We start from the raw sequence: 27980 nt of genomic DNA, 5'->3' as shown, positions 1-27980 counted from the left end.
AGGGATCCAAGTTTGTGTACATTATTGAAGCATTATATCTGGCTATTATCACATTTTTGGTCACAATTCCCCATTCAGGAGTTACATGCATGCTTTTTTTTCCCCTGTGGCAGGTATCTGAACGCCCTCTTTGCAATTTTACCTTCACAGTTATTGCTGCCAGCCAGCTGGTATCAGCAACGTGGTTGGACTGAGCGGGAAAAAAGGCATAAATACAGTGCTGGTCAACTAAAATCAGTTACCTGACTTAAGTCAGGTGAGTGGTTTGCAGCCAGCAGGCTGGTGCTGGTTCATAGCTCTTATTGAGTTTCCAGGTGTCTCAAGCACTTTTTTATACCAGAGAGGTGGTTTGTGTAGTTTGCAGGGAAAATATTGGGACTTGCATTCAGGTAGAGCTGTTCCTTCATTTCTACTGCTGCTTTGGTTTTTAGGCCTTCACTTTCTCCTTACATATCACAACTGCTTACCAGGCAGTAGTTCTCTTTGGTCCCCATGTTTTTGCTGTTCTTAACAGAGACATGACTGCTGTCTTTCCCATAATCATGAACATGGGTCTTACAAAATCTCTGCCTTGTGTGCTCCACCTAGAAACCAGAGTTAACTGCTTGGCTGATGTCTTCTACCTTCTTGCATCTTCTGGATTTTGCAACAGACTGAGGAGTCTGTATTTCTGTTTTAATTCCATGTGTCTGTGCTAATAGTCTGCTGCAGGTAGGAAATCAGGTTTGCATAGGTTTTTTTTCAACAGACATATAAACTGTAGTATTTCAACAGCATACACTGGAGGCTTTGTGGGACTGCCAACTGTCTCTCTGTAAATGCTGTCTCATTACTAGTGACAATAACCAGTTGTTTCCTCTATTTTTTTTAGAAGACAGGTTATTTCTTGCTCTGATGGCTCCTTCCCCTACCAGCTGCTGTTTCAAATTTTCAGAAAGGCAAACTCCTGTAAGACATTCCTTTCCCAGCTCAGGTATGTCTCTGTTCTGCTAACCGTGGTGCAAACACCTACTGGCTCTTCCTCTTTCAAGAACAAGGGTCCCACCCCAGCTACAATCCCCTGAATCTCTGCTGAAGTTGTATTTCAGCAGTAGATTCAAGGTAAGCATGGATGTAGTTACCGCTCTATCACACTGCAAGTTTCAAGGTCATCTGAGAAACGTGGAAGTTTCTGTCAGTTTACAACTCCTCATAGCCTTTGAACTAAATTAGTATTTCAGGTACGGGCATGTTACTGTGTTGACTTTAAATGTTTAGTCAGGCCAAGTGTTTCAGGGTTGCTGAGTTTCATTTCGGTTTTAGTTTACCCTTAGATCTATTTTCATGTCCTCTTAGCTTTTGGTCATGATCTCTCGTGGCTTCGGTCCTGTTGCACCCGTGTCTGTACAGCAGCATTGCTACCGTGACAGTGAACCTTGCCAACATGTCTAGTGTACGTGGTGCCATTTGGAATCGATCTTGCGACAGTGGACCCCCACCAGCTACCACTCAGTGTGTGTTCTGAGCCTGCCCCCCCGTGTCCTGAGCCTGCCCACCTGTTGGGTCTCAGGACACGGGGGGGGAGATGCTTTTCTGAGCTCTCAATGCTTGCAATGATCAGTCACTGGGACCAAGAAGTGCAATTAAATAATTCTGCCCCCTTATGTAGTGAACTTTCTTGGATCTATGTGAGGATGAATCTTATGTGTCTTCTAAGCAGTGACCATGCTCCTTACCTACCTTTCGAGCTCTTGCTTTACATGTAAGCTTCCGTCATCTCCTGCCTTTTATCAATTAATTGCTCCCTTCTTTTTTCCCTTTTTTTCCCCCTGAGTATTCTGTGAGGCAGCTGCTATATAGATGGATTTTTCTGAGCTGTTTCCTGATATAACTTCCTCACCCATCAAACTCTCTTCACCAGCGTTGCTAAAAGGAAGCTGCAGCACATTGTCTGCTCTGCGTAGGCTACCCATTCTGACGGTGTGTGCTACCAACCGCTTGCCTTAGGCATGATGTGAGCAGGTTCAGGAGCCCGTGCTTTAACTGAGAGGAGCATCTGTGCCACCTGAAGCTTCAGTCTGCATGCTCTTTCTCTTGGGATTCATCTAACAATTTTCCTTGTCCTGGTGCTGTTACAGTCACGCTACCAACGACGTATAATGTGGCCTTTCTGAGTTGTGACTGCTGTTTTGTGTAGCACCAAACAGAGGTAGCCTTGCAAGTCAAGGGATGTCCACTTTTTGTTTGGCATTTGGCTTAGTGTTTGTGTGTTATTTCCGTCTCTGCACCAGACATCTTACTCACCTGGGATACTCACGCGAAGAAAGCCTTTGCATACTCTGGCTGTGTGCAAGCTACTCCATGCTACTGCCTTTTCAAGCATGTCTTAGAGTACATGAAGCATGAGGTAAACATCTGTATGTTGAAGTAAAGTGAAGCTGTCCCGCTCCACGCTGCAGAAGCCCCATGTCTAGTACAGGACAGGTACTCCACACTGAGGTCACACACTAACTCATGAGGCACCAGCTCACTGCACATAAGCTCTTGCCCAACTCTGATCTTTATAAGTCATGTGGGCCTTGTTATTTGCCTCTTTTTTTGCCAATTTAGAATCATAGAAATCCACTCTGAGACACTAAATCTCACGGTCTCCCTCAGCTATGGTACTTTCTGTACATTTCTGGTAGGATTTTTCTTGTAACAGCCATTATGTGTGACCCAATTTGAAGAACAGTCACCTCTGTAATCCTTTCCTTCTGCTACACCCATAAGTCTTCTGCATTCCTTCTTTCCTCTGCTACACGTGTGTCTGCTCACTGAAGAGCATCCACTGTTTTCTTTTCCTTCTAGAGTTAACTTTTCAGCTGCTCTAGGTCTCATTGAAAAGTCAGACGCATGCAAATATCCTCACATAGGAACTGGGGAGACCACGGAGCTGGGGGCAAGGAATGGAAGGGCTGCCTGCAGTGCAGCTTACCGCTAGCTCAGCTTAGCTGCTGTGCCAAGCTGTGCCCGCTTCGTGATCCAACCAAAGTATATCTATGGAGCATGACCTTTTATATATACCTGCATGGGTAGGAAACTGGTGCCGTCGTGATCGATGTTTTCTTTTTCTGTAGTGTTTCAAATTTCTAATCTTTTGTATCTATAGGAACGGAGCACTCAGGCAGAGAAGAGAGAAAGTCAAGGCAATACAGCTTCAGTGCTATTTTTTTCCTCCACAATCTTGATAATGTTAGCAGCCTTCAAAGTGCTCCTTCCAGGAGTTTCTACGTGATATCTGATAAGCACAGATTATGCCCACATTGCACCTCAGCCGCTCAGATCAAAAAGCAGTTTAAAACAGGCTTGCTCCCCGGTTATTGGTGTGTGCCCTTGCATTGCTATAAGGGGGAACCTAGATCTCTAATCCCTGTTGGACCATGTACCTGGGTAGCCTCAGCCTCTCTATATCCTAGCTGTCATGATAGTGGGTGTCTTAAGGGGGAATGCTGTGCTGATTTGTCTGCCTTTGCCAGCCATGGGCCCTTTGTGCGAGCCCAACAGGGCAGCTGAGGTGGGCATGCTGTGCCTGCCTGCGAGCAGGGGAGCCTGATGGCCCTTTGGCACCATGGGAATCTCCTGCAAAGGAGGACGAGTTGTCCTTCAAAAGAGGCTGAGAAACGTATTGCTGCGAGCCGCCCTTACATGAGATGCTGTGAATCAAATCCCAGGATTAGCGGTACTGTGTGAAGACAATGAAGAGAAAAAAAACCCTTGTTTTTATCAAAAACAGCACTAGAAATCATTTTGTCTTACCAGAAGTGGGGGAGGAAGGAACATGGTGTCCCACTGGTGAGAAAACTTACCAAACCTCAGCAAAAGACAGGCCTGCTACCCGGCTGTAAAGAGCTGACGCTTGAAGATGATTTCTGCAGATAGACTGTCTGAATGTTTAGTTCTATATTAATAGTTTCAAAATAAAGTTCCATGATGCTGGGTAATTTAATACACAGGAAATCTCCTGTGCAAAGTCATTTACTGAGTCATAAAACCTACAATCTTTCAGACTTCTCTAAACGTAAAAGAATATGGTACCTAATTCATTAAACTTGCATTTAAAAAAAATTTCCGTTACAGGGGAAGCCTAGCAGTTGTTCTTATTCACAGTTTACTCAACTTGAACTACTGTTCATCAACACTTTTCTTTAAATCACTGAGAAAATGTAGCTATTCATCTGTTTCTTTATGTTTTCCAGCAGCAATGCAGAGATTGCACACAAGCTGAAATTAAGCCTTTAAACAAATTCAAACCATGCTGTGACTAGTGGAAATTTGTGGGAAAAACGATCTTAAAAACCCACCAACGAGCTTTGTCAAAAGTAATGTGATATCTGGGCACAACTGTTGATGTGTTAACTGTTGATTTCCTCTTTGGCTAGGGGCTGTTCCAAGGAATGGTGCCAAAGAATCACTCTCTCGTGCACCCAAAATTTTCTCAAACTGGTAGGACACTGAATTTGTCATGCTGAAACCCAAGATCTCCATGGTGAACATGAAGAACTGTCAATTGCAGGTGTGAGGGGAGTTTGGACTGGAGTTTAAGCTCAGTGCCTGTATTTTAGGTGCAGTGTAAATGTACTAACAGCAAAATAATCCCCCTCTACCCATCTAACCTTACAGTTCTTTCCTTAATGTAAGGCAGCCTCTTTAAAAAATGTTTCCTTGTAGCAATTCTGTCTTCCTTGTCCCTGTAGCACTCAGTGATTGAATTTCCTGGAGCTGGGAAGGTTTCGGTTCAACATCAGCCATTGATCACAACACAGGCTGAGTGAAATGTAAAATTGTGTAAAATACAGGTCATGGGTGACGACATCCAAGTCCTTTTTTAGCTTTGAACTCCATAAACCCTGTGGAAACACAAGGCCTCACTCCTCTCCCACTCCTCGGCTCAGCTTTGCAAAGCTGCAGAAAGCAGAATGGGGGGAAATAAACCAAAGCCAACCCCCTCAGGAAGGTTATTCCGTTGAAAACTGAACCGATCACGGTTCCTGCGCTTGGTTTGCCACTCCAAATCACACCTTCGAGGGTCTCTCTTGGGCAGGCCATGCACACGCGTGAACCAGCCCCCGCGGGAGCAGGGAGTCCCAGGAAAGCCTTCTGCAGGGCAGATGCTCCCCAGGGCCTCGTTCAGCGGCAACAGCCACCGCAGCTTTTAATTTTCAAATGAGGCCTTGCCGCCCGAGCGTACGCACGCCTGCCTGCACGGTGGTTTCACGCCACCCGACCGCAAATTGCCGCCCACCCAGCCCCCGAGCCTGCCGGCCCAGCCAGCGCGGTGCACGGCTCCGGTGGGCGGCGGGAGAAGGGGCCCAAGCAGGTGGCGGGCAGACGTGCCGGGCTGGCCGGTACAAGGGAAGGCGGTGGGGAATGTTGTGACAAAACCCGAGGGCCAGCTCGCCCCTCCCTTTGCGCTTCCATGCGGTTGCATTCGCGTCGTCCTTCGCGCTCGCAGCGGCGGCGGCGGCGGCGGGCGGCCGGGGGGTGCGCCACCCGCCGCCGCTAGGTGGCGCCGCAGCGCCCCGCCCCGCGGAAAGCGGGGGGGGGGGGCTGTGGTGAGGCCGGGCATGCGCAGTGGGCGCGCCTCGCCCGGGCCGTTCGCCTCCGCCTCCTGGCTGCGCTGCCGCTACCCCTCCCCCTCACGGCGGCGGTGCCGCCACCACAGCGAGCGGGAGGAGGAGGAGGAGGAGGAGGGAGGCAGAGAGGGAGGCAGGCAGGCAGGCAGGTCCGGTGGCCCTCTCGGGTACCCCCAGCGGCGAGGCGGGCGAGGGGAAAGATGGCGACGCTGGGAGGCGAGTCGCAGCCCTTCCCCGCCGCGGCTCTGGCGGCGGCAACGGCCGGGGTGGGCGGCGGCGGCAGCGGGTCGCTGGGTTTGCAGGCGCCGCTGAACCGAGGTCTGGAGCGGGCGTTGGACGAGGCGGCGCACTCCGGGGGGCTCAACCTGAGCGGCAGGAAGCTGAAGGAGTTCCCGCGCAGCGCCGCCGCCCTCAGCCACGACCTCTCCGATACGGTGCGGGCAGGTGAGGCCAGGCGAGAAACCGGGGGCGCGGAGGGGGGGGGGGAGGCGGCGGCCGGCGCCGGTATCCGCCTGAGGGGGCGGGGAGGAGAGGAGGGGGAAGGTGGGTCCCCCGGCGATTAAATCGCCCACCTTCCCCCCCGTTCTCTTTGGCACCCTAGTGCCCCCCTGCCTCCCTGTGAGGAGGACACCCACTCCCCACCCTTTCACTCGACCTCCGTGGCGTGGGGCATTCGCCCTCCCCTGGGCCCGGCCCGCGCAGAAACCGAGCCCGCTCCCAGCTCTCCGTGGTCCCTATGCTTTCTTTATTCCCACCCCGCCTTGTTACTGTATGAGGTAGGTGTTTGCTCCCATATGGCTGGATCGCTGCACAACCTCCTTCCCCCCCGCCCCCCTCCCCGCATTTGGTGAGGCAGAGCTGGCTCTTCCGTGGCACGCTGGGGGAGTGTGTGTGTGTGGGATTCTTGCTCGCACCTGTCTTCTTCCCCCTCTGGGGAATGTACATCTCTGTGCCACCCTTCCGTGACCGCTGAGGTTTGAAGTTGCAGGCAGCCCACCTTTGAATCGGTTTTGTGAGGAATGCATACGCTTGCCAGGTTGGATACCTGCTTCTTCCATCCTGCTGCATGTAGGTGGACCCACCTGGCATGAGAGGGGATGCACGTCTGTGTGTAACCGCATTAGGACGCTGATGTGCCTCTGAGCATCCCAGTTGTTTGCACGCCACAGATGGACACCTGTCCATAGGAACACTTTTGCTCTGTAGCTAACCCGGAGAGTATTCTACTTTTCATAAATGCCACTTGGCTGACGCTGGGGCTGACATCCACCCTTGTATCCTTACAGTCATATAGCCATAGTTCTAGCTCTGTATGCAATGCTGCCTTCCAAGGCAAATGGGGAGAGAAATCCCTGTCTTCAGAGGCGCTGTACATATTCTACAGTGGGGGACACCATCGTTACATAAATCTGCAGAGGGGACAGGCCTGACAACCCTGCAGGCAGGAGTGGTGAGGAGTGGTAGCTGGTCTGCATTTATCTTGCCCTTCCACCCTCCTTCTAACATGAAAAAAGGCACGCTTGTTTCTCACCTGAGGAGGTGGACCCCCACAAAAGGTCATATCTGTTTTCTCGCCCCTGTTTGTGCCCGGGCTTGGAGGCTAATCCATTCCTTATGTAGTGTCACTAGGTAGAACAGTACAAACCCTCACTAGAAGAATATATTAGCGTATTCCTCAGATCTTCAGTGTACCGCCTCTGCATGCCTTTTTGTGTCCCCATTTGGCTGCTGAAGATCGTTGTGTTATGACAGCAGAGGAGCAGACAAGCAGTCACTTGTTCTTGTCCCACAAAGCAGCAGGTGCTATACCTGCATGCAAACATGTGATAACAGGAACTAAATTCTCAACTACTCTTGCACATGAGGGTATATATTTATGCCTTCCTGAATGTGAAAACATATATACTGACTGCATACTTCTATCTATCCCAGCTGTAAGGAACAGAGTAATGTCTCAGATGTGTGGTAGATGTCATAGGTAATTGTTATTTAGCTCCGTCGCTTGTTTGCTGTTGCTGAATGGATTTCATAGCAGTCTGTATGACCACCTATATCATCATACCAATAGAAGAGAAATATGAAGGAAACTTGATGAATGAAACTCCCATGAATTGGTAGCATGAATTGCCATGCTAACCGTTAACTGACTCGGTGACAGGTATGTTAGTGGAGGGTGTAAGACATGATAGTGGAACTGTGTGCAGTTAGAAGAATAACTTTCAACTTGTCTCTCCAAGCAAGATATTTTATCTGTTTTTTGATGTTGTCTTGTAGTGAAGACATGCCATGATAATAAGTAATAAATAAGTAATCTGGAAATCCAGAAAGTTGGCTTGTTTGGTTTCACCTAATATTGATCCAGCTGTTGGAAAACAAAATTATGTGCTGGAAAAAAATTCTTTGATTGGCAGTGATTGAATGTTAGTATTTGTGTATTGTGTAATTATGTTCTGTACAAGCATGAACTGTATGTGTGAGTAGTACATGCCTGTTACCTGCTTGCTTGCTACACTAAGGAAGTTTACTGTTCAGGGGAAAAGTAGTCTTTGCCTTCAAGCATTAATGTGCTTTTGTTAGAAGATATTCAATATGAAATTAAGTGTAGAATGTGATTTTCATTCTCTTTTTGTTTGGTACAAACAGCAGTGTAGAGCAGCCCATGTCTTGATCTTGTAACAACAGCAGCCCTTTTTTCATTGTCCCCTTTTAGGAGAACTATGTGTTAATCTATAGTTAGTTTATATTTTTGTTTGTAACAGTATATTGTAACTGTTTAATGGGAATTGTGGCATTGTGAGTTAAGTTGAATGTTGATATATTTCCGAAAAATCTGTGTTCCTTTTTCACTTGTTACATTACATAAGTAGAATATATAAACAGAAAAGTCGCTTGGCTTATGCCCAGATTTTTGAGGCTCTTGGGGCAAGCTCTTGATGGGAATTTTCTCTCTCTCTTCCTCTCCATAAATGTGCATAGTGTAAAACTGTACTTTCTTGTACTACTTGGAATATGTCCTTGCAGTGAGTGACTTTTACTTTTGAATTTGATGTGCTGACATGTCTCTGAAGCCCTGAAACTTTGATGTTTTGGGTAGGAGTAGCCTTTCACTGTTACAGCTTTTTTGCTAAAAGAGGGCCAGTCTCACTGAAAAATAAGGACAGTCCTTGATTTAGAGAAGACTAGTCTGGGGGATTGAGTTTAGAGATCCGAGGAGCAGGGGATTTCCAGAAAACTGAAACTATGTCTGAATCTTGACAGTATTTTAGCATTAGATACCCACAGTAGTTTTGCATTCAGAAAGTGATGGTTGACAGCTACTCTCAAATAAATTACTATCAAGTTTGTTTCCTAAAGAAGTTTTGAGTGCTTTAGGTAGGTCTGAGGAAGACCAAAGTGTTAAATTCTCTGTTCATGCATTTATTTTTTTCCTAAATTTAGAAGTCAAATTTTGTATAGCAATTGATACACTTATGAAAGGGATGTAGCTTGGTTGCCTTCAATAGCTGGGACTGAATTGTTTGACTTTTCTAGTTCTTACTGCAGTTACATTCTGTAGTAACTGTAGAGGCTTAACTATACTTGTCACTTTCTATTTGTGCAGCTTCTTGGTATGCTTTTTTCTTCTGTGACTTTTCTTTGCATTGAGTGCATCTTGCTTATAGAGACATGATAGGATATTTCTTCCTGAATCTTTGAAAATTTTGCTCAAGAGCCGAGTGACCCGGTCGGGTGAACTTTCAGGCAGTATCTTTGCACATAGAAGGGAGTTTGCATGGTGTGCAGTACTGTTAGAAGGAAATAAAACCTCTACATAAAGTATCTTGAGTTTAGTCAGATGTTTTAAACCACATCAGTGTGGATGCATTGCAAAAACCATTTCAAAAATAATAAATGCTATTCTTATCACTTTTATTACAGGCTGGGTTATGCAGAAGACAGTGGCACTGTAATCACATAGTTCTTAAGTAATAGTATGCAATTATATTCCTCAAAACCACTGGAAATGCTGGAAGCATGTTAGTTTATAAAAGAGGAAGAAAAAGCCCCAAAGCTGTTACTTAAGTGCGTAGCCATGGCTGCCTGTATCACTTCAACTTCTTTCTGTAGGCTTTGGCTGTATTTCTTTAGACAGATCCTCTGAACCTTTTCTGATGAATAGTTGTTTCATCCATTTCTATCGTGTGAGTTGGGCACATGAGAAAGGATTACTTGCTGCTGCTTGTGATGATGTGAGAGAAATTTGGTTTTTTTTTTTAAATCAGGTGTTAGATTGTTTGAAAAGAAATAGAAATTGAAGTATTCGAATACTAGTTTGGACAACATGAAATTCTGGAGAGAATATGTATTTATTTTTTGTACTTTAGAATGCTCACTAGACAAAAGAACTCCTATCTACTGTTTTTTTAAAATGTTTTAAAATGGACTGTGCTCTCCAGACAATGCTGTGCTAAAGACAACTTAGCCTGCCTGGCAGCATCTTTGAAATAGTTGTTTGGGCTGTATAACTACAGATTTGTTTTCAAGATGGTACAAAAATCGCAGCAGCACCTGAACAGCTGTCTGAGAACCTGTAAAGCTTTAGTTTTAGGTTTTGGGGCACTTTAGCTTGAATTTTGACATCTAAGTCCTTCTTGTGGGATCATGTAAACGAAATTAAAAACCCAAACAAATTTACAAGTTGTCTTCCATCACAGTGAAGTCCAGGAATGCATTTGTTTGTACCCAACAGATGGAAGTTCTTTCTGCTTGTCTTTCTGAAAAATTTATTTCTTGTTTTGGGGTTTCATACTGGTTCAGGTGAAATATGTTCCTTTCAGTCCTCTTTGCTAATTAAATTTTTTTTTTTTTTTTTTTAAAAATAAACAACTGTGTATATTAGATTGCCATAATTAATTCTCACTGATTTTCTCCAACTCCCTTATTAATGCCATTCTTATTTTATTTCTGGGAATTCGTTTAACTGTAGCAGTAGATGTGCAGTTGGTTCCACTTACTACAAATGCAGGTTGTACTGGGAAGGATGTCAGAGATACAGACTGGTTTGTGCTACTGAATACTTTCGTGAACCAAAAATGACCGCCAAATGGACTTTTCTTTAGAATTTGGTTATTATTTGGTCACTAGGGAAGAAAAGAGATTTGATATGCCCCTCTCCTTTTAAGAATTCTCTGATAATTACTGCTTTGAATAGGTTATAATTCATTGTCTGGAATTCATATTTTGATTACACTGTGGTTTTTTTGGATGGGGCTTCTTGAGAACCTTTAATTTTACTCATTTTATCCAAATTCTTATCAATAAAAATAACATCTTTAATTATAAATCTGAGAAAAAGAATGAAACTCTGTTTCTTCTTTATGTTCAATAGTCAGTCCCTTCCTACAGCCTTCCTCAGTTTATTTGAAGATTTCTAACCTTACTTACTCTGTCTCTTACACAAATAATGTCCTAAGTGTATTAGGAGAGCGAGAGAGGAGGAAGGATGTTTGTTTATTCTCATAAATGAATTGAATGTTGCCCTGCAGCCCAAACTTACGTGGTGTAACTCTTGTTTGAGATTACTATATAATGTGTCTTTATATAGGGGTAAAAAGTGAAGATAAATCCGTTTTGTATTCATTATTATGTATCCAACAGTATAAATGCAATTTCAGACCGTAACTTCATAATGTGGTCTGTCTGGACATCTCTGTATTACCATATTCTAGGTTTTTTTTTTTTTCTGATAAGCAATGCTTTGTGAAAGAGCTTTATCAAACTCAATGAGATTTTTAGAAGCATAGACGTGCTTAGCAACTTACAACTTCAGAATACCCTTTAAAGCCCTTTGGTCCTTTTTTTCTTTTTCCTCCCCGAGTCTGAGTATGTCGTTGCTTGTGGACCATACAGACATCAAGGCTGTTGACTTCTGTTGAAAAGAGTCTATTAGTTCTTTCCCCATATAGAGTCTAGTCAGTAGTGCTTTTGAAAGTTACCTCTTTTGTCTGGACATTTATGCCCCTGTAGCTGAAAGGCAGTCAGTGACTTTGCAGGTGCTGTTAGGGTCTCCTCAGCACAAAATAAAGCAAATTAACTCAGAGTGCCTTTTGTTGCATGAAAGAAATTAGGAGTCCTCAATTGCCTGGTGGTTGTTGTTTCAGAATGTGGCTTGAGCAGATTAATGGCTTTCTACCACTGACTCTGTGTATGTGTCCATCTCCTTGCCCAGTGGGGTTGTTTTGTTTATTTGTTTGTTTCTTTTTTGGCTTGCTTGCTTTGTTTGGAGAGGAGCTTCAAAACTCGTGCAAGGGCTAAGAGGTAGGAGAGATGACAGCCTAGAAATCACATGAAACCTCTCAATTTCAGCAGGGGTAAGCTCAGCCATGTATTTTACCCTTTACCCTTAAAGTTAACTTCCAACTTAGGGTGGCTGTTTTTTTAAACAGCTTTACCTAGAATTGCCAAAGCTGTGTTTGGCCCCGCTGTGTGTGTAAATGGATGAAAACTGATTTCTTTTGTAGAAGTGTCCCTTTTTGTGCCTTCGGCCTGTCAGCCTTGGAAAAGACTGACTTGGAGCTCCAAAAGTGCTATTATGGTAGTAAAGGTGCTACAGGTTCCTTTTCAGATATGTCTGGCTGAACAACTTCGATTTTGAAGATCGACTCGCGTGTGATCACAGGCCTTGTGGGAGGTAGAAGCCAAATATCCCTACATGGTTTGCGAACCTCCTTTTCTTCCTAACCCTGATTTTTTTTTGTGTGTGTATGTGTGTGTCCTTGGCATGAAAGACATCTTGGTTTAGACATCTGTAAAACAGGAGAGGCAATGTGTATCTTAATACAGTTTCTATACACAGAGTTTTGAAAACAGTAAAGAGTTTGTGAGGGGAAGAGACCAGGGTAGAATCGGCTATGACAAAATAGAACAAATATTTGCCCAACTGTGACTTGGAAGAGGAAGGAGGCAAATGTCAATGTAATACAGGTTTGAACAGGAAAATGGATAGAAGGGAGATACTATTTAAAGGCAGAAGCGTCATACAAAGTCAGTGAAAATTTATGAAGTACTGAGTGAAAATATATGAAGTGATGGAAGTGAAAGGGAAAAGATTATAAGCAGGGAGGTGAGCTTTCTGTTCTTGTTTGAGTGTGTTGGCTTGGGATGCTTTTCCGTTATCTGTAAAACTGAGGAAAAATCGATCTCTTGAGCAGTTACATTATTGGTGATGATTACAATTTTGTGAACAGAGAATTAGATAAACATGGATAAAATTATTTGACTAATATAAATTACATTTACAGACTTTATGCTACAAATAAATTCATACTTTAAGAGATTAACTGTTGAATTTAAGTTTGGGAAGCTTAGCATCCATTTGCCTGCAGAAGGAAAAGCCAGTGACATTTTTGCTACTTACAGAGTTGCAAGAGCAACCAAGACTGAGGGAGTGATGTTTTGCATATCAGAATGACCATTCTAGGAAGGATGAGTAGCTACCACAGACAGTTTAATCTGCCTGCTGTATTCTTGCTGGCTGTGTTCATAAGCATCTACTAGTCTTGTGAACATTCCCGAGCTGGTTAGTACACTAATTCACAATTAAAATCAATATGATTGAAATAATTTAAATGGCACTTCTGAAACCAGTGAGGTATCCTTGACATGTTCTGTGGGACCAGAATTAAGGAAATAGCTTACCCATTTATTGTTCTCCCATGTGTGAAACTGAAAGAGCCAAAAATATCCCCATATTCAGCATGCAGATCACTGTCAGAAGTGGAAATGGGTGTTGGGTCTCCTGACTTCTGACCGCTCCCTGCTGACCATTTTGCAAGATGTAGTACACACGTCAGGGTAGTTCTTTGGAAAGGTACTGAGGAGTTAAGCTTCTGGAGGAATAATTACTTTCTGCTAAATTGGTGGGTAGATGCGTCCTTGTGGGAGGAATTCAGTCCTAAAATTCTACTGCTTCTTCCCAGCCTCTTTCCCTTAAGAGTGTCTTGCTGGCCAGCTTGCCTTTTTATCCCTTTCTTTCCTTGTATGGTGCAGAACACCATAATATCTGTAAACCTCCTAACTATTTAAAAATAGAAATAACACTAACAGTCTTTTGTCCTTCTATCCCAGTCCATAGAAGAAATATTTTTAAAAAAAAAAAAAAAGAACTTGTGAGTGAGATGATGATCTTGGCAGAGCCAAATGAGGGTTACTTTTGCATTTAATTTGGAGCCTGAGGTTTGCACTCACTTTTGAAGCTGCATGAAATATTCCATGTTCAGCTGAGTTTGTGGGAATTCTGACTCCTTTAGTTAAAAACTGGTTGATAATTTCATGATGCCCATGTGAGGTAGCTCTTCTAGGTATGGTTAGAGAAGTTACTGGAAGTAGCTGGAGGTTTTGTTTATCAGAAGAGAATTCTTGAACTGATCTTTATGAGAAGTAGAGCAAAACAGCTGAGCAGCATGTTAACAGTGACCAGTGCTGCTGAGTGGATAAGGTTTTTGTGTTGGTTTTCTGTAGACGGGTGATTTTATTCCTTGGTGTTGAGTTGCAGTAATCGTAATACTGAGTCTGGAGGATGCAAACTTGTACAGTGGTTTTCTTTTCCTGGGTTTGGAAATACTCGTAGAATGGAGGGAATTACTTGTACTGAACAAATACGAAAATGTGTTGGAAGATACTTGTTGTCTGTTACCTTTTCTGTTTTTCAGTAATTCATTTACTGAAATACACCAACTGCTTTCCTGTATAAATTACAAATGTTGTAAAGATTATGAATGTTTTGTGTCTCCCTACAATTGTTTCTGCACTTTTCTTGATAATCCTTCCTTTTTGAAGTCGATGTTGCCAATATCAATGTAGCTTGAAACACCTGCTTTAAAACCAGAATTTTTCTTTCCTTCCGAAACTACAGTACTGTAAGTGCAAGATTGGTAACAGATTTAATTTCTAGTTTTTGGATTTAACTATATAGACTAGTTAGCTGTTTTCTGCTAATGCAGTCCTATAAACGCTTCTTTCTGGGACAATTGGCATTAATATGTGGGTGGAGGTTTTAAGGTAAATAATTTTTTGAATTAGAGAAACTAAATTCAGCAAAAAAAATCTTGGAAGTGTATTTAAACATGGCATGTGCCAAGTACTGTGTTTCAGAAGTAGCAAAGTAACTACAAATGACAATTTCACTTTGATGTATCGTGTGTATACAGACATGTCAGGTTTTTTTAACATTTGAAGTTTGCATGTTTGGTTGCATTATTTGCAGTGGCATCACTCCTTTGTAGCACTACATTAGATGCTCAAAAAGTAAAAGTGAAAAAAATCAGATGAGAAATAAAAAACCCTCCATGTTTAAGTATGAAGAGAAAAGCATGAATGACAAGTTGGATCTGTTGTTTGGGAAGCAGAAGGAAACAGGTTCATAAAAAGTCTGCAAAGATAAATTGGTCATTGCTGAAACTGATGGAGAAGTTTTGGAAAATGGGCAGGAAATAGGGTAGGAAAAGAAAACTGAATCGGAGATTAATCCGAGGAAAGAGGTGGAGCAGAATACAGCCTTGGATGAGGCTTACAGGAAGTAAGGCAAGGTACCCAAAATACAAATACAACAGTTGGTGTATAATAAGAACCTTGTCTCAGAATTTAAAGATAGTGAAATAGCTATCATCGTAAGCAAAGTTATTATTAAAATGACTTGTTTGTTTGTTTAATGTTTGAACTTTTAATGGTTTATAAACTTACTGACAGGAGAAATAGGGGGTAAAACAATTGAATACTTGACAGGTTGTACCATTGCCATTGTTCTGTTACTGTATTTTGAGAACAGTGAGGCCTGGCTGAATTTATTCAATTCAGTCTTTTTAAGGCACGGCAAGTGTAGTAACAACAAAGCTGTCTGTTCATTTGGTGGGGAAGGAGGAAGAACGTAGTGTCATTCATATGTTACATAATTAAGAAATACAGACAGTGATGAAGGTTTCTGGGATGGGATTTCTGGTCAAAGATGAAAGGAGCCTTCTCGGCAGTTGAGGGGGAAGATGCCCTGGTTGTTAAACAGCAGCTGTGACTGGTTAAGGGGAGAAGCTTAAACCCAGGTTTCCCATGCTCCTTGTAGGTTGTGTTGCTTGGGTTTATTTTTAATTTTTTTTTTGGAGTTCATCCCAGTTCAAGAAAAATTTTGCCTTCCACTGTGTACGATGTCGTTTCCCTGCTCAGTAAGTTTTGCCTGTGATCCCTGTTCCAAGTTTTGAATTTCAGTCTGGCTGAATGCCTACTCTTTGCCTGTGTTTCGTTTACCAGGCAGTTCAGATTGCTTTGTGTTAGTGACTTGTGTTTTTTTTCTCACTCACACATGTCCTGTCACTTGCAAGTTTTACCAGACATGGTATTTTCCCCTCCTTAGTAGTGTTTTTGAAGAAGGATGAATACCAAGAACTTGTTTGTGGGGTCCGTCTAAAATGTTTTATGTTTCCATGGTTTGTCTTATTTTAAGACTTAGCAGTACTGGTACTTAGTTTGTATACAACTTCAACATATTTTGTCATTGCATGTAGTTCTTGATTATTTTTTTAACCTCTTGTGAGCAGATGATGCAGTTTCTTAGTCAAAATCTGCAGAAACTAATAAGACTGCTTTACTGAATTACAGCTGTATTATAATGGGTGTTTCCATTCATTATGTGAACTTTGCAATTTGATGGAAAACTGTCATGTTAGTTTGATGATGTGTAGTTTTGTCCATTATTTTTCTGAGGTATTTTGGGGGAATGAAAGAGGCTGCCAAGTCTGGAATTGCTTGTTTTTAATTAAAAAATTGGCACATTTCTCCCCATCTTCATAACTACCCTCTTTTTTTTTTTCCACGTGCCTGCTCAAATTCAGCATGAAAAATGAAGATGATTAGGGCATGCTCTTCAAAGAAAGTCTTTGATGCAAGTGGTATGAATCTTATGATTTGAATGAAAAGATGAGCTAATATTAAATATCCAATAACTTCAGTTTGCTAAAATTTTTGTAAGAGAATTTAGAGATAAGACAGCCACTCTCTTGGTATATTCTTTTGTGTCACGGTATTGCAGCTATTAATGCTTGGGTAAAGTGTGGTGTGTGTAATTTTGACGTTCAGCCAACCAGTCAGGAACTTCTAAGGGTAGAAAAGTAGCCTTCTTAATTTCTTGTATTTTGATTAATTTAAAAGCCTTTTATGTACTTATATTGAATGTTTGTAATGACTTTCAGAGATATTTTCTACTTTTAGTTGGTCCCAGCATAGACCTCGTTCTAGGTTTCTGTTAAAAATTACCCTGCAAACTTTGCTTTTCTCGGTGAGTTATTTCATTGTTCTATATTGGTGCAGGTTATCCCTATTTTTACAGATTGGAAAAACTGAGGAACAGAAATTTTGAATGGCTTGCTCGAGATCTCAGAAAAGGTCAAGGACAGGACTGTGAAAGGAACCCAGCTTTTATTTTTACGTCTCAATCAAGACAGTGTAAGGTATCTTGAAGAATGGATGTTGAGGCATTTGAGTTGAAGCTTTGTTCTGTAAGATGTTGGGATAGTAGTAAAGACATAAACCTTGAAGCTTTCATTGTGGTCTTAAGTCCTGCAAATGATTTTTAAATACAGAAACAGAAAGGTCACTTTCTAGTAGCATCTGGCACAGAAGCCTGATAGTACAATTCAGTAATATTCAGTCTCTAAAAGAATATCACTATAGATTTGTTAAGAATCAGGTAATAGGAAAGAGTATTAACTTCACAAAAAAACACCCCACAACTGTGTTTTGGCAAGAAGTGCTATACTCCTGTCAGTTTTCATATCTTTGTACGTTTGGCTTCCTAGAGAACTGAAAAGGTTATTTTTGGCCTAGTGCCCAAGGCTAAAAATGGCTTCTGGAATCTTATAGCTCAGTTTGGTGTTGAACAGTTCTGTGTGGTAGTAACATAACTGCAGTAACTGGTAGTCTCACTGAAGCATTTTAGTTATGCACTTAAATGTTAAGCTGTGGGAGATGTGGCCGTGTGATCCTTCCAACATCCAGTTTGTCAGAAAAATTTAAGTTGTGCTTACCTATGAAGCAATGGTAGCCTGAAGAAAAAGAGGCTTTTCTACAAGTACTTGTTAAAGGGAAGTAAGAATGAGTGTAGGGTTTAGCCTCTACAGGGAAAGGCTCTAAAATGAAGAAATAAATCATGGTATTGCTGTGGGAACAGTGAAGCATGAGCATTGCAGTTGAGGCTGTACATGTGGGGAATAGAAGGAGTCTGTGAAGTTTCCTTTCTCTGCAGTATAGTAGGACGTACCTTTAAAAGTGGACTGCTTCCCCCTGAAACAAGTACACCAGTTACTGTATGTGAACGTGTGCTTGTAATAAATGGCTTCTGAACGGTTTCTGAGTAGTTTGGATGATCCCATAACCAGCAGTTTGGGATAGTCAGGGGAATAATGAGAGGCTAACTAAATCTGAAAAATCTTACACCAGTAAAAGGTCTGAAAAGGAGAAGAGTTATGAAAAGGCTGGATATTGCTTCCCTCTACATCTCTCCCAAATCTGTTAGCTTTTTCCCAAATTTTTTTATTGGAACAAGTGGGAATAATGCATGGTGCTGCAGGAAGGTAAAGCTTTCCTGCCTAGAATTTGTATAAAAATACAGTTATAGTCATTTTTTGTTGGGTGAAGTCAGTGTAGACAAATTCTGCATGTGAATCAGTGTTGCTCTAGACGTAGCTTATAAACATCCATAAAACACTCATTCTAAAATCTCATGATAAATCAGTATTCGTTTTTTGTGTTCTAAATTTGCAGTGTAAGGCTTTGTTAGCACACTAGTCTGGAAATACAGCTAAAATAGAATGAGTTCTGATCAACTTTGTGATCACACAAATTTGAGATGGCCAGACCAGTGAATGACTCTGCAAAGACTATTAATTCTGTATCAGTGTTAATGTTTGAGAGCTACCTCCCTCCAAAATTACTGTTTCTGAAGTATAAATGCTTTTGTTCTAAACCATTTATGAAAAAGAATCATTCCAGATCAGTTTCTGTAGGATATCTGTGCTCAATCTGCAGAAGGGTTGAATTTTACTTATTTGGACTAATCAGAAACCTTGCTAGTTTTCCTAAATACAGCTGTCCCTCTAAATCAGAATCTTTTGTTTCATGATTTGGTGGGTAAGCAGCCTAAGCTGTTTACATTCCTTGCTTACAACCTCTAGCCAAATAGTTTCATAGAATATTTGCTATTTTTAAAAAAATATTTTTGATATGGTACTTATTGAAGATAAAACACCCTCTCAGTTAACAGTATTTGAAGGGATTAGACTGTCTCTAAAAATTTCCCTTCCTTGTCTCTAACAAAACCATCTTATTTTTCAATGTTCTCATAATAGAACAATAAAAATATTTGCGGTTAGAAGATATTATTCTGCTTGCAATTGATGCAGCTTTGAAAAAAACAGGTATCGTTTGTGCTCACTCAGTGCATTTTACATTATGTCATTGTGAGTGTATTTGATATATTAAATGCATTATATAAAAAAAATATTTCACCTCCTCTATGCATGATACAGTTCTACTTTTTGTATGTTTCTAAATCCTTCCTTGATCGAGATTTGTGAAAGAAATCGGGACATAGGGAGAAATGTATTACTTCATTGGTAATTATTATGATTAAGTTATTAAATTAAGGTTATGTGAGCATAACCATTATATGTCTTTCCTGTGCAAAAGTATAATCAAATCCGTGGGAAGCAGTGTTACAAAAAAGAAGATGGTAGAGAGCAATAAACTGTTAAGTTTTTTTGCTTCATTAACAGAAGCTGTAATACTTCAAGAATATAGTCACTTCTGTCATCCTGTACCAGATGTATCTCACCTTATTTCATGCTGGTGTTTTTACTCCGGGGCTAGTGGACTATACTTGTTGAAGCGTGGAATAATTGCTGGGTATTAATACTAAAAGAGACTTTCATGTTGATACAGTTTGACGCTCTATCTAATACTGGCTGTAAATTTCCCTGACTGAGCCTTTGTATCTAGATCAGAAATTTATGGCGCATATTTACTGTTTCGATTTTAAAGTATGCCAGTGATAATAGTATAATTAATTAGAGATTTCCTTTGGAAATAAGTAAGAGAAATTACACACAGTTTTGTAGTTTAGCTTCAACTTCTGGTCATTTGTTCTTTTTTCTCTAACTGCTAGATCAGCTGATCCACTGTATCAGACATTCAGTCTTTGCAGTTGTTTATAAATGAATTTTTACCTTTGTCTTTAATAAACTAAGAGCTTGGATTAATGAGGAGTAATTCCTATTACTCTTAATTTAAGATGCTACTGCAGTTGTCTGTCTAGCTTCCTACTGAAAGGTACTGCCCATCTAGCTAGGGAGAGCAGACTAAATGGTGGTGAAGGTGGATTTAAGCTGACAGGCTCTGAACTGTGATGTTGAGGAGCTGGCATGTGGTTCCACCTGCTGCCCCTGTTCCAGGGAAGGTAAGTGCCAACAGAGGAGTGGAGGGCAGAGTTGAGGCTGCTAACATCTTACAGCACTGTGGTGGTTGTTGCAAGGGCTTGTTAGTCAGCCCTAAACAGACAGACCGTTGGTGTTCTGCTGTGAAAAACGATTTCAGATCCCAAATCTTGTAACTTCATGAAACCTCATTGGTTTTTGGGTGCTCTAACCTTTTTATTGTCTTTCACTTACTTGTTGACAACTGGACCCAGCAATTTGTGAGGTACTTCGCAAATACCAGCGAGGTAATGTGTGTTCAGCTTATCAATAGTTGCCCTTAGTGCACCCAACTGTCATGATCGTCATTTGCACTTAAGAGTTGGTGGGAGCTCATGGTTGTCCTCACTCCAAGCTTCTGCTATCACTTCCCAAGGCTATGATTGCATTCTTCCATGTTATATTTTGTAAGTTTACATACAACAAGGTTAAATACGAGCTTGATTGTGTCTGACCTACCATGTGCTCCAGGCCGTCATATATCTATAACTTGGCCTTGCTATTACTTACAGCACCATTAACATCAATCACTTGCAGATTTTGTCAGCAATGGCTTTGTATTCTGGGTGAGAAAGTCTTGAAAATATTGATTGATGTTGGATTGTGAAGAAATAAATCTAAAGATTTTCTCATATGAGATGCTTAATGACTTCCTTGAGGATATTGTTCAGTTTCTCAAGTAGATGTTGGATTAACACTCCACAACCAATTCAAAGTGACTGATGTTCTGGTATGAAGAAGTTGAAAAGGCTCTTCTAGTAGGCATTATATTTGCATGAGATTATAGAGTATGATTTGTTTCAGTAGTGTACAAGCTTTAGCTTCTGACAGTGTTTTTTAAAAGATATCTAAGTGGGTTTTTTTCCTTGCAATAATTTTACACTTGTGTCTCTGGTGTTTTGCCATGTGAATTAGGGACATAAAACTGAAGGTTATTTCCAAGGTTGAAGAGGGTTTTAAATCAGATACAGGACAAGTTGCTTTTTAATTAAGAATTCCATCTTGAGTATCCGTTCTAGAATGGATTGCTTGACAATTCTGTTTATAGAAACAGGATGTTTTCGTTTTATGAAATGTGGATTTCTTGGGAACTCATTTTGAGAAAGTGTCTGCCTCCACCCTTGGTGGAATGCAGATGACATCAGATTTTTTTATGTACTGGTGCTACAGCTCATACATAAAGACCAGCGTCAGAAGTGTCAGCGACATAAAAGGAGTTGCATGCTAAGCAGTACTACTATTTAAGGTGAATTGGTGGCATTGATGTGCAGGTGATCGCATCTAAAGCAATAAAAATAGAGTAGTAGGTGGTTTGGATTTTTGACCTGTAACATTTAAAATGTTCTAAATGATTGCAGTGTAGGTTCCACTTTAATCATTTTGTGCTCTTTCTAAAACAATACCCCTTCAATTGTCTGTCTTGGATGGCAAAGCCATGTTGTTCACTTCTTTTGGATCTCTGTCTCTGGTTTTCTATTACTTGTGGTAAGTTTGGTTCAACTGGCATTTGATTTTAGTGGTAACTTTTCCCTTTGGAAACTTTTGGTTAAGATCTAATGACAATTTCACAAAAACAGCTTCTTTAAACAGAATGTTTGTTTGTAAACAAAAAGGCAAGTATCACTTAAAATATGCACTTAATTTAATAGAAGCCTTATTCTAACTTTGAATATGAATTTTGTGGGATCATAGGAGAACTTGAGATGGAAGGGACCCCTGAAGGTCGTCTGGTCCAACCACCTGTGCAAAGCTGGGTCAAGTATGAACCTGTTCAAGCTGTTCTTGCCAGCTGAAGCATATTTCATTTAGCTGAGGCATTCCCAAGTATCTTGAGCTTCCAGGTATTCCTCCTGTTGTGAATTCCCAACATTTTCTTTGTGAAAGAATACACATCTTGTGATTACATCTTCTTTCCAACCTTGCTTTGCATCCATGCATAATATACTACTCAGACACCTTTCGTCTGCTGATGTATTTACCCATAAACATACTTGTAGAGTTTTGCTCCAGTTGACATGAATTCTGACATACTTTACATCTATTACCAAATGCAGACTCGCATTGTTATTATGTCTAGGGAATACCGAAGAAAGGACTCGGGTTAATGCATTTTGGAAGTGCTTTTCCAATGCTTTAAAAGAGCATGTGGTGATCTGAGTTATCGTTTTAAACCCTATTCTGGTGCATTGGGGTTTCTCCATTTGTGAGATGTTAATGAGGAACTTGTAGCACTCAAGTCTGAGATGCTTAGTAAGAATATTAGGAGACACAGGCTTGTTTAGGTTGAGGTAGTGGTTTGGTTTTTGTCTTTAAGTTCTGGTGGCAACTGCGGAATGCCTGTGTTTAAAATTACTGAACTATTTAAGTGGTATGGTGGTAAATTTTGCTTGTTCTGGGTTAATCCCGGTAGGCAGCTAAGCCCTACGCAGCTGCTCACTCACTCCTCCCCAGTGGGATGGAGAAAAGAATCGGAAGGGTAATAGTGTGAAAACTCGTGGGTTGAGATAAAGATAGTTTAATACGTAAAGAAAAAGCTGCATGTGCAAGTGAAGCAAAATAAGTTGTGGTTTGTTTGGGTTGATTTTTTTTGATAATTTGATGTGCAAGTGCAGGTCGGGTAAAAGGTAGATGTAACTGAAGTTACTGGCAAAATCCCTTCACTGATGCATGGAGGATTTTCCCTGCTCTGAATTTCTAAAACAAATGATACTTTATAGGACTAGGTTATAGCAGTGCAGAGTAGGTTACTGTCATCTTTTATCTGTGTCAACCTCAGCACAGGTTTATTCAACCTATTTTCTTGGCCAGGTCTCCTGTCACACTGCTGTGTCTAGCCTGCTGCCAGCATCTGAAATTGGTTAGTTCAAAAGGAGTTTCAGTATGTATGGTCTCACATGTTATGCCTTGGTTTTAATTCTTATTTTCAGACTGTCTTGGGGAAACTGTAATGCTCTATCATCAGGAATGTAAATAATAAAATACTAGGAAAATTTATCCTTATATTCCTGTACCTGAAAGTTAGAAAACTGTCTTCTGATACAAATACTAACTACAATGCGTTTTCATTGTACGCAGTGTCACTACTATATAACTTCATTAAATATGGTTTTAATATGTGAAGGCTCTCCTCCCCTCCCCCCCCAGTTAGAGGAACAGAGTATATGATAGAGGACAAATACTTGTTTTTCTTAGGTTTCTTCTCTTTAGTTTCTTTAGCAATTCACCAACAACTGTAGCTGTTAAAAGCCAGACAGTTAAAACCTGTTTTCTGAATTTAATCAGAATAAAATTTGCCAGAGAACTCATCTGTTGCAAGATGATACCAGACTACTTTTATGATTCAGCCATATATTACTGTAAAATGGTTTAGGTAATGAAATACACTGAGGGCTGTTCCATTCAGCATCGCTATTATTATGTGGGATTTTGTTTCTTTTTTTTGTACGATATTGTTAGCTTGAAGACATATTTAATCAAGCGATGTCTCAGAATGTATTTCTTACAAAACTCTTTTCCATTAATTGAATTTTCCGTTCTGAAATGTGGTTACCAATATGTTTTCTACCTCATAAAATATTAGTGTAACATTTAACAGTATTTATAATATTTCATTTGTTTTATTAATACCCCATCAAAGGTATAAACTTTCTGCATGCTAGATTTCAACTAGCGAAAACCTTCATGTGGTAACTGGAGAAGCTGATGAGGAACAGAAGAGGCAGCAGGTAGGTTGGGAGGTGACAGATTTCTAAATAACATTTAAATAGTATTAGCCCTCCAAATTTTGTGCTTTCTGTTAGTCTTTATGGCTAAAGGATTAGAAACAAGGAATAAGTGTGGTATATTAGGCCACTGGCAAAACAGTAGCGAATAGGGTTACGGTTTTACTGTCTTCGCTGTATTGAATGGTTTTAAAAGAACATGGGTATGATTGAATCTCCTTTAACTGTCTCTTGTATTGTCCTCGTAAATATAGTAAGCTGTGAGTTTTAAAGAAAAAGGAAGTACAGTGAGGATAGTCATTTAATTTGTATCCTACTATACTGCATTTCTACAGCTAGGTAGAATGCAAATATTTTCCTTGGGGGATGGCTCTGTGTTCCTTAATTTTAAATTAAAGTGTTTGTCAGTCAGTGTCCCTGGCAGTAAATTAACTGGAGGAAGTCACTGTTTGAATAATATTATTTGACTGCATCGTCTGAAATGTTGTTGGGGACTTTCCACTGGGTTCCCACTGTGGTAATAGGTAGATTTTAGACAGCTTTGGTTTTTAAAAAAAGAAGCTTTGGCTCTTGGTCTCTCCTAAAACTACTGTGTAAACACTGAACTACAGATACACCTTTAGCCATTTTTACTGCAGTTTATTAATTTGGAGCAAAATTTGTAAGTTACGTAGCATGAATCTGTTGTTTTGCACAGGGTTTTAGTAGTTGACTTGGAATGGCACAATGAATACTTCTGTACTGTGTGGGAGAGTAAGATGGCAAGGTTAGATCTTAGGATACCTGTTGGAAATTTTGTTCCTCCTCTCTTGTTTTAGCCTCTATTTTACAGTAACAAAACTAGTTAATTCACAGAAGAGTTGAGTCTTGGTGCAAATACCTACTGGCCTCCCTCTGACACTGACGGGAAAATGAAGGGAACGGAAGATTGAGCCCATCTTCTCCTTTTGCAGGAAAAACAAATTCTGAGGTGTAACCCCTTGAAAAGGGGGTTCTCCGAGAACTTTGTTTTCTTTTTAGTTGTGCAAGGAAGTGGAGCTGTAGTTCGGAATGTTTATTTAATAAAGGGAAGTTTTTGATTACCTTATTTTCATCAGTTTTGTTTTCAGTGGCCTGTTACTTGGAAGTGAAACTTGAAAAAACAGTTTTTAATACCAAACAGTAACTTTCAGCTCTTAACAGCAGGACATTATTGCGTTGTACACCGCAATACCTTCCTACTTGTGGCTGAATCTATTAATTTATGACTGTATGGAAAAATCTTTTGCTATTTTTATGTACCTTTTTGTATGGAAAGAGCCAAATGATCTGTGATTGCCGACCTGGTATCTTGCTTCAAATGAATGAGATCATTACAAAAATCAAAGAGGAACTGGTTAAAAGTTAATAAAATAAATACAAACAGGCTTATGTGGGATGCTATAGCCCAAATATCTTTGACCAATGATTTACAATATTACATACTTCTAGCAAATGGCAAGAGTCATTGTATAATCGTATTTCCCAGAATGCTAATTTTCATTTCAGAGTAGATTAATTGGCCTGTTTGTTCTTGTTATTTTATTATAGTGAAGGCTTGCATTGCGAGGGCTGGTTGAGTCAAAATTTCTAAAGGTTACCAGATCAGTATTCCTTGTTTAGATGACACTCTCTTACCAATATATGTGCTTCATATTTGCTTGTACTACTTTGAGGAAAATTTGATTTATAGATCACTGCTACTTTTTATCCTTGTTTATTTGTGTGTATATTTACATCTCTTGCTCAAGTATAGGCCTTTCTAAGCCTTTGGAGGGGTGGTAGGGTGCTTATTTGCCAGATGAAGCCACAGTTAAGTCATGAGAATGTGTTGCCTTAACAAACTGTTCCCTGGGGTAACTATTTACATAAAAAACATATTTGTTTTTAGTTTCATAACTATATGCAGGCAAAATATTTCAAATTATACTGGCTATTGAAATTACTGCTTACCGGAGTTTTGTATAAAGCAGTTTCTCAAACAAGGATGTACTTGAAAAAAAGAACTGCCTCAGTTCACTGTGCATTGTATTCTCTCATTTGCAGGGATATTTGCAAGCACAGGTCCGTTGACATGTGAGAGAATTATGTATGCACATATACACACTTCAGGCATATGGACTTAAATTTTGGATTTTCATTTTCTTGTAGCTGGGAGAAAAAGGCACAGTTTTAGGTCCATAATTTGAAATTTAGAGGTCTTTCTAGTGTAGTCATGGGAGCTTTTCAGGATCAGTTTTAAGAGCAAAGTTTGTGATTTACACAGAATCTATTCAAAGAAGTTGTGTGTATCTTTCACTCTGAGCTTAGTTGCTGCTCAGAATACATGGAAGTATGTGTTTTTTACAGTAATTTCTGCATGGTCGCACTTTTATGTGTTTAGGTAAAAACATAGCATTAGCTATTTTGCTATATAGTTATATATGCTGTATGGTAATCTTATGTAAAGTATACGGCTGACTAATGATTTAAAATCCCTGTTCTCTGTTTTTACAGAAAAAGTAAATACCAGCTGAGTATGCATACCTCAAAATTCTAACCTAATGTTTTTTATTTGGTTTGCATTCTTGCGCAGTTGTGTTCCTAAGTATTTCTAGCTGCAGTTTAGCAAGAAAAAATGTATTTTACATTTCTCTTCGCTTAAAATTTTATGATTTCTGTAGATATTTCCATGTAAGTTTTCATGTTGTGCACGTCATTATTTCCAAGATTGCTTAGGGTCTGAGAGGAATTACATGTCTTAAACATACGTGCCAAGATATTGATGGCTATCTTGTATCTATTTTCTGATTCCTTTTGGATGTTATCCTAATGTTTTGCCTTTCTTGGGCAAAGGAAATGTCTTTGTATTTCAGATACTTGGTTGCATTCTGTTGTCTCTGTGATAAGGCTTATTAAAAGACGGTATTTTAAGTGGATTTAATACAGTTGAGTGTTTTAATGCGTATAAACAGTAATGAAAAAAATTTATGCCTTCTCTGGGCAGTTTTGTATCACAGTTATGTTCCCTAAAAGTCAGTTTCAAGCCACTAACTCTTCCTCTTAGATGTCAGTGGATTGGTGTCACTGTTACTTGAAGCAAGATGTGTTAATCCCTTATTCAGGGTTTAAATCTGTGACTCCTTTAGAAAAACTGCTTGGAAGCTGAAGCAGTTTTGCAGTTTTGTCATCTGTTGAATTTCAGGTCTTTTTTTTTAAGCTTTAAACCCTGAGGCAGGTGTAATGGATGAAATTACCAGTGAAAGCTGAGATAGTTATACAATTACTGATTTTTAATTTGGCTAGAACTGTGTCAGTTAAAGAGATTCGTTGTTGGCAATTAGGACAATTTGTAAGAGTGGATCTTTAAAGCAAAATAGTTGGTAATGGGGCCCCAGTCACCTTATTGTTACAAATTTAAAGGGCATTTATTTTTGGCTCATTCTGATCCCATAGACTGACTGCCCTTTAAGGAGTGCATTTTCAAGTTTTGCCTCTAAAAGTTGATGTACTCTCTGTCATGAATTATACCATGGAAAGTGGTGATGGTAAAAGGAGACTTGATCTTCTGGATTCTTGATCTGAACTAAAATGCTGCTTAGACACACTCAGTGTATTTTCAACAATCTATATTTTTCTCTTGCACTCTATTTAGAGTAATAGGAGGATGCCTATAAAAGATGCTACGTTCAAAGTATTGTGTCAAGCATATAAAAAAAAATTAATTCCTGTTCTACTGAAACAAGAAATTAGTATCTCTGTCACTGTTTTGAGGGACAGAATGCCTAGAGTTATTCTGATCATATGTTGCACTTTGAAAGGTGACTGGATCTAATGCTTTTAGAGCTGCACTTAAGTGGCTTACATTTGGTCATTGTCCAAACTTTGTTTTAATAACTAGTACTGTTAAGGGTGACTTTCTCTTCTTGTTGTACAGGAATTCATAAAGAGATAATAAAGTCATGGTTTTTTTCCAATTCAGAAGACTTTAAATAAGGCTGACCTTGATTTGAAAGTTAAGTTGACAGGATAAAATAAATTAACATTTGGTTATTTAATATGATTCCCAAAATACCGTATTAGCTAGAACAATGACTTCAATTTTTTTTTATAGATTGATCACAGGCAAAAAGCTAATTTACATTTGCAAAATTATCATGCAAAGTTAAACTGTA

At 40.2% G+C, this 27980-nt stretch overlaps 1 protein-coding gene across 3 annotated transcripts in view; it reads left to right on the top strand.

Annotated features, from left to right (window-relative positions):
* Window positions 1-5794: 5794 nt before the first annotated feature.
* Window positions 5795-27980, top strand: part of LRCH1 (leucine rich repeats and calponin homology domain containing 1) — a 125378-nt gene continuing 103192 nt past the window's right edge. For all 3 annotated transcript variants that reach the window (XM_086481954.1, XM_086481953.1, XM_086481952.1), the window contains exon 1: window positions 5795-6038. In XM_086481954.1, coding sequence (XP_086338080.1) covers window positions 5795-6038 — 244 coding nt within the window. The remainder of the gene's footprint in view (window positions 6039-27980) is intronic.

The sequence above is a fragment of the Leptosomus discolor genome, chromosome 1 (assembly GCF_034619465.1).
Source record: "Leptosomus discolor isolate bLepDis1 chromosome 1, bLepDis1.hap2, whole genome shotgun sequence".
NCBI lineage: Eukaryota > Metazoa > Chordata > Aves > Leptosomiformes > Leptosomidae > Leptosomus > Leptosomus discolor.
The sequence above is the reverse complement of the archived record's forward strand: the minus strand, read 5'-3'. Positions and strand labels throughout refer to the sequence as shown.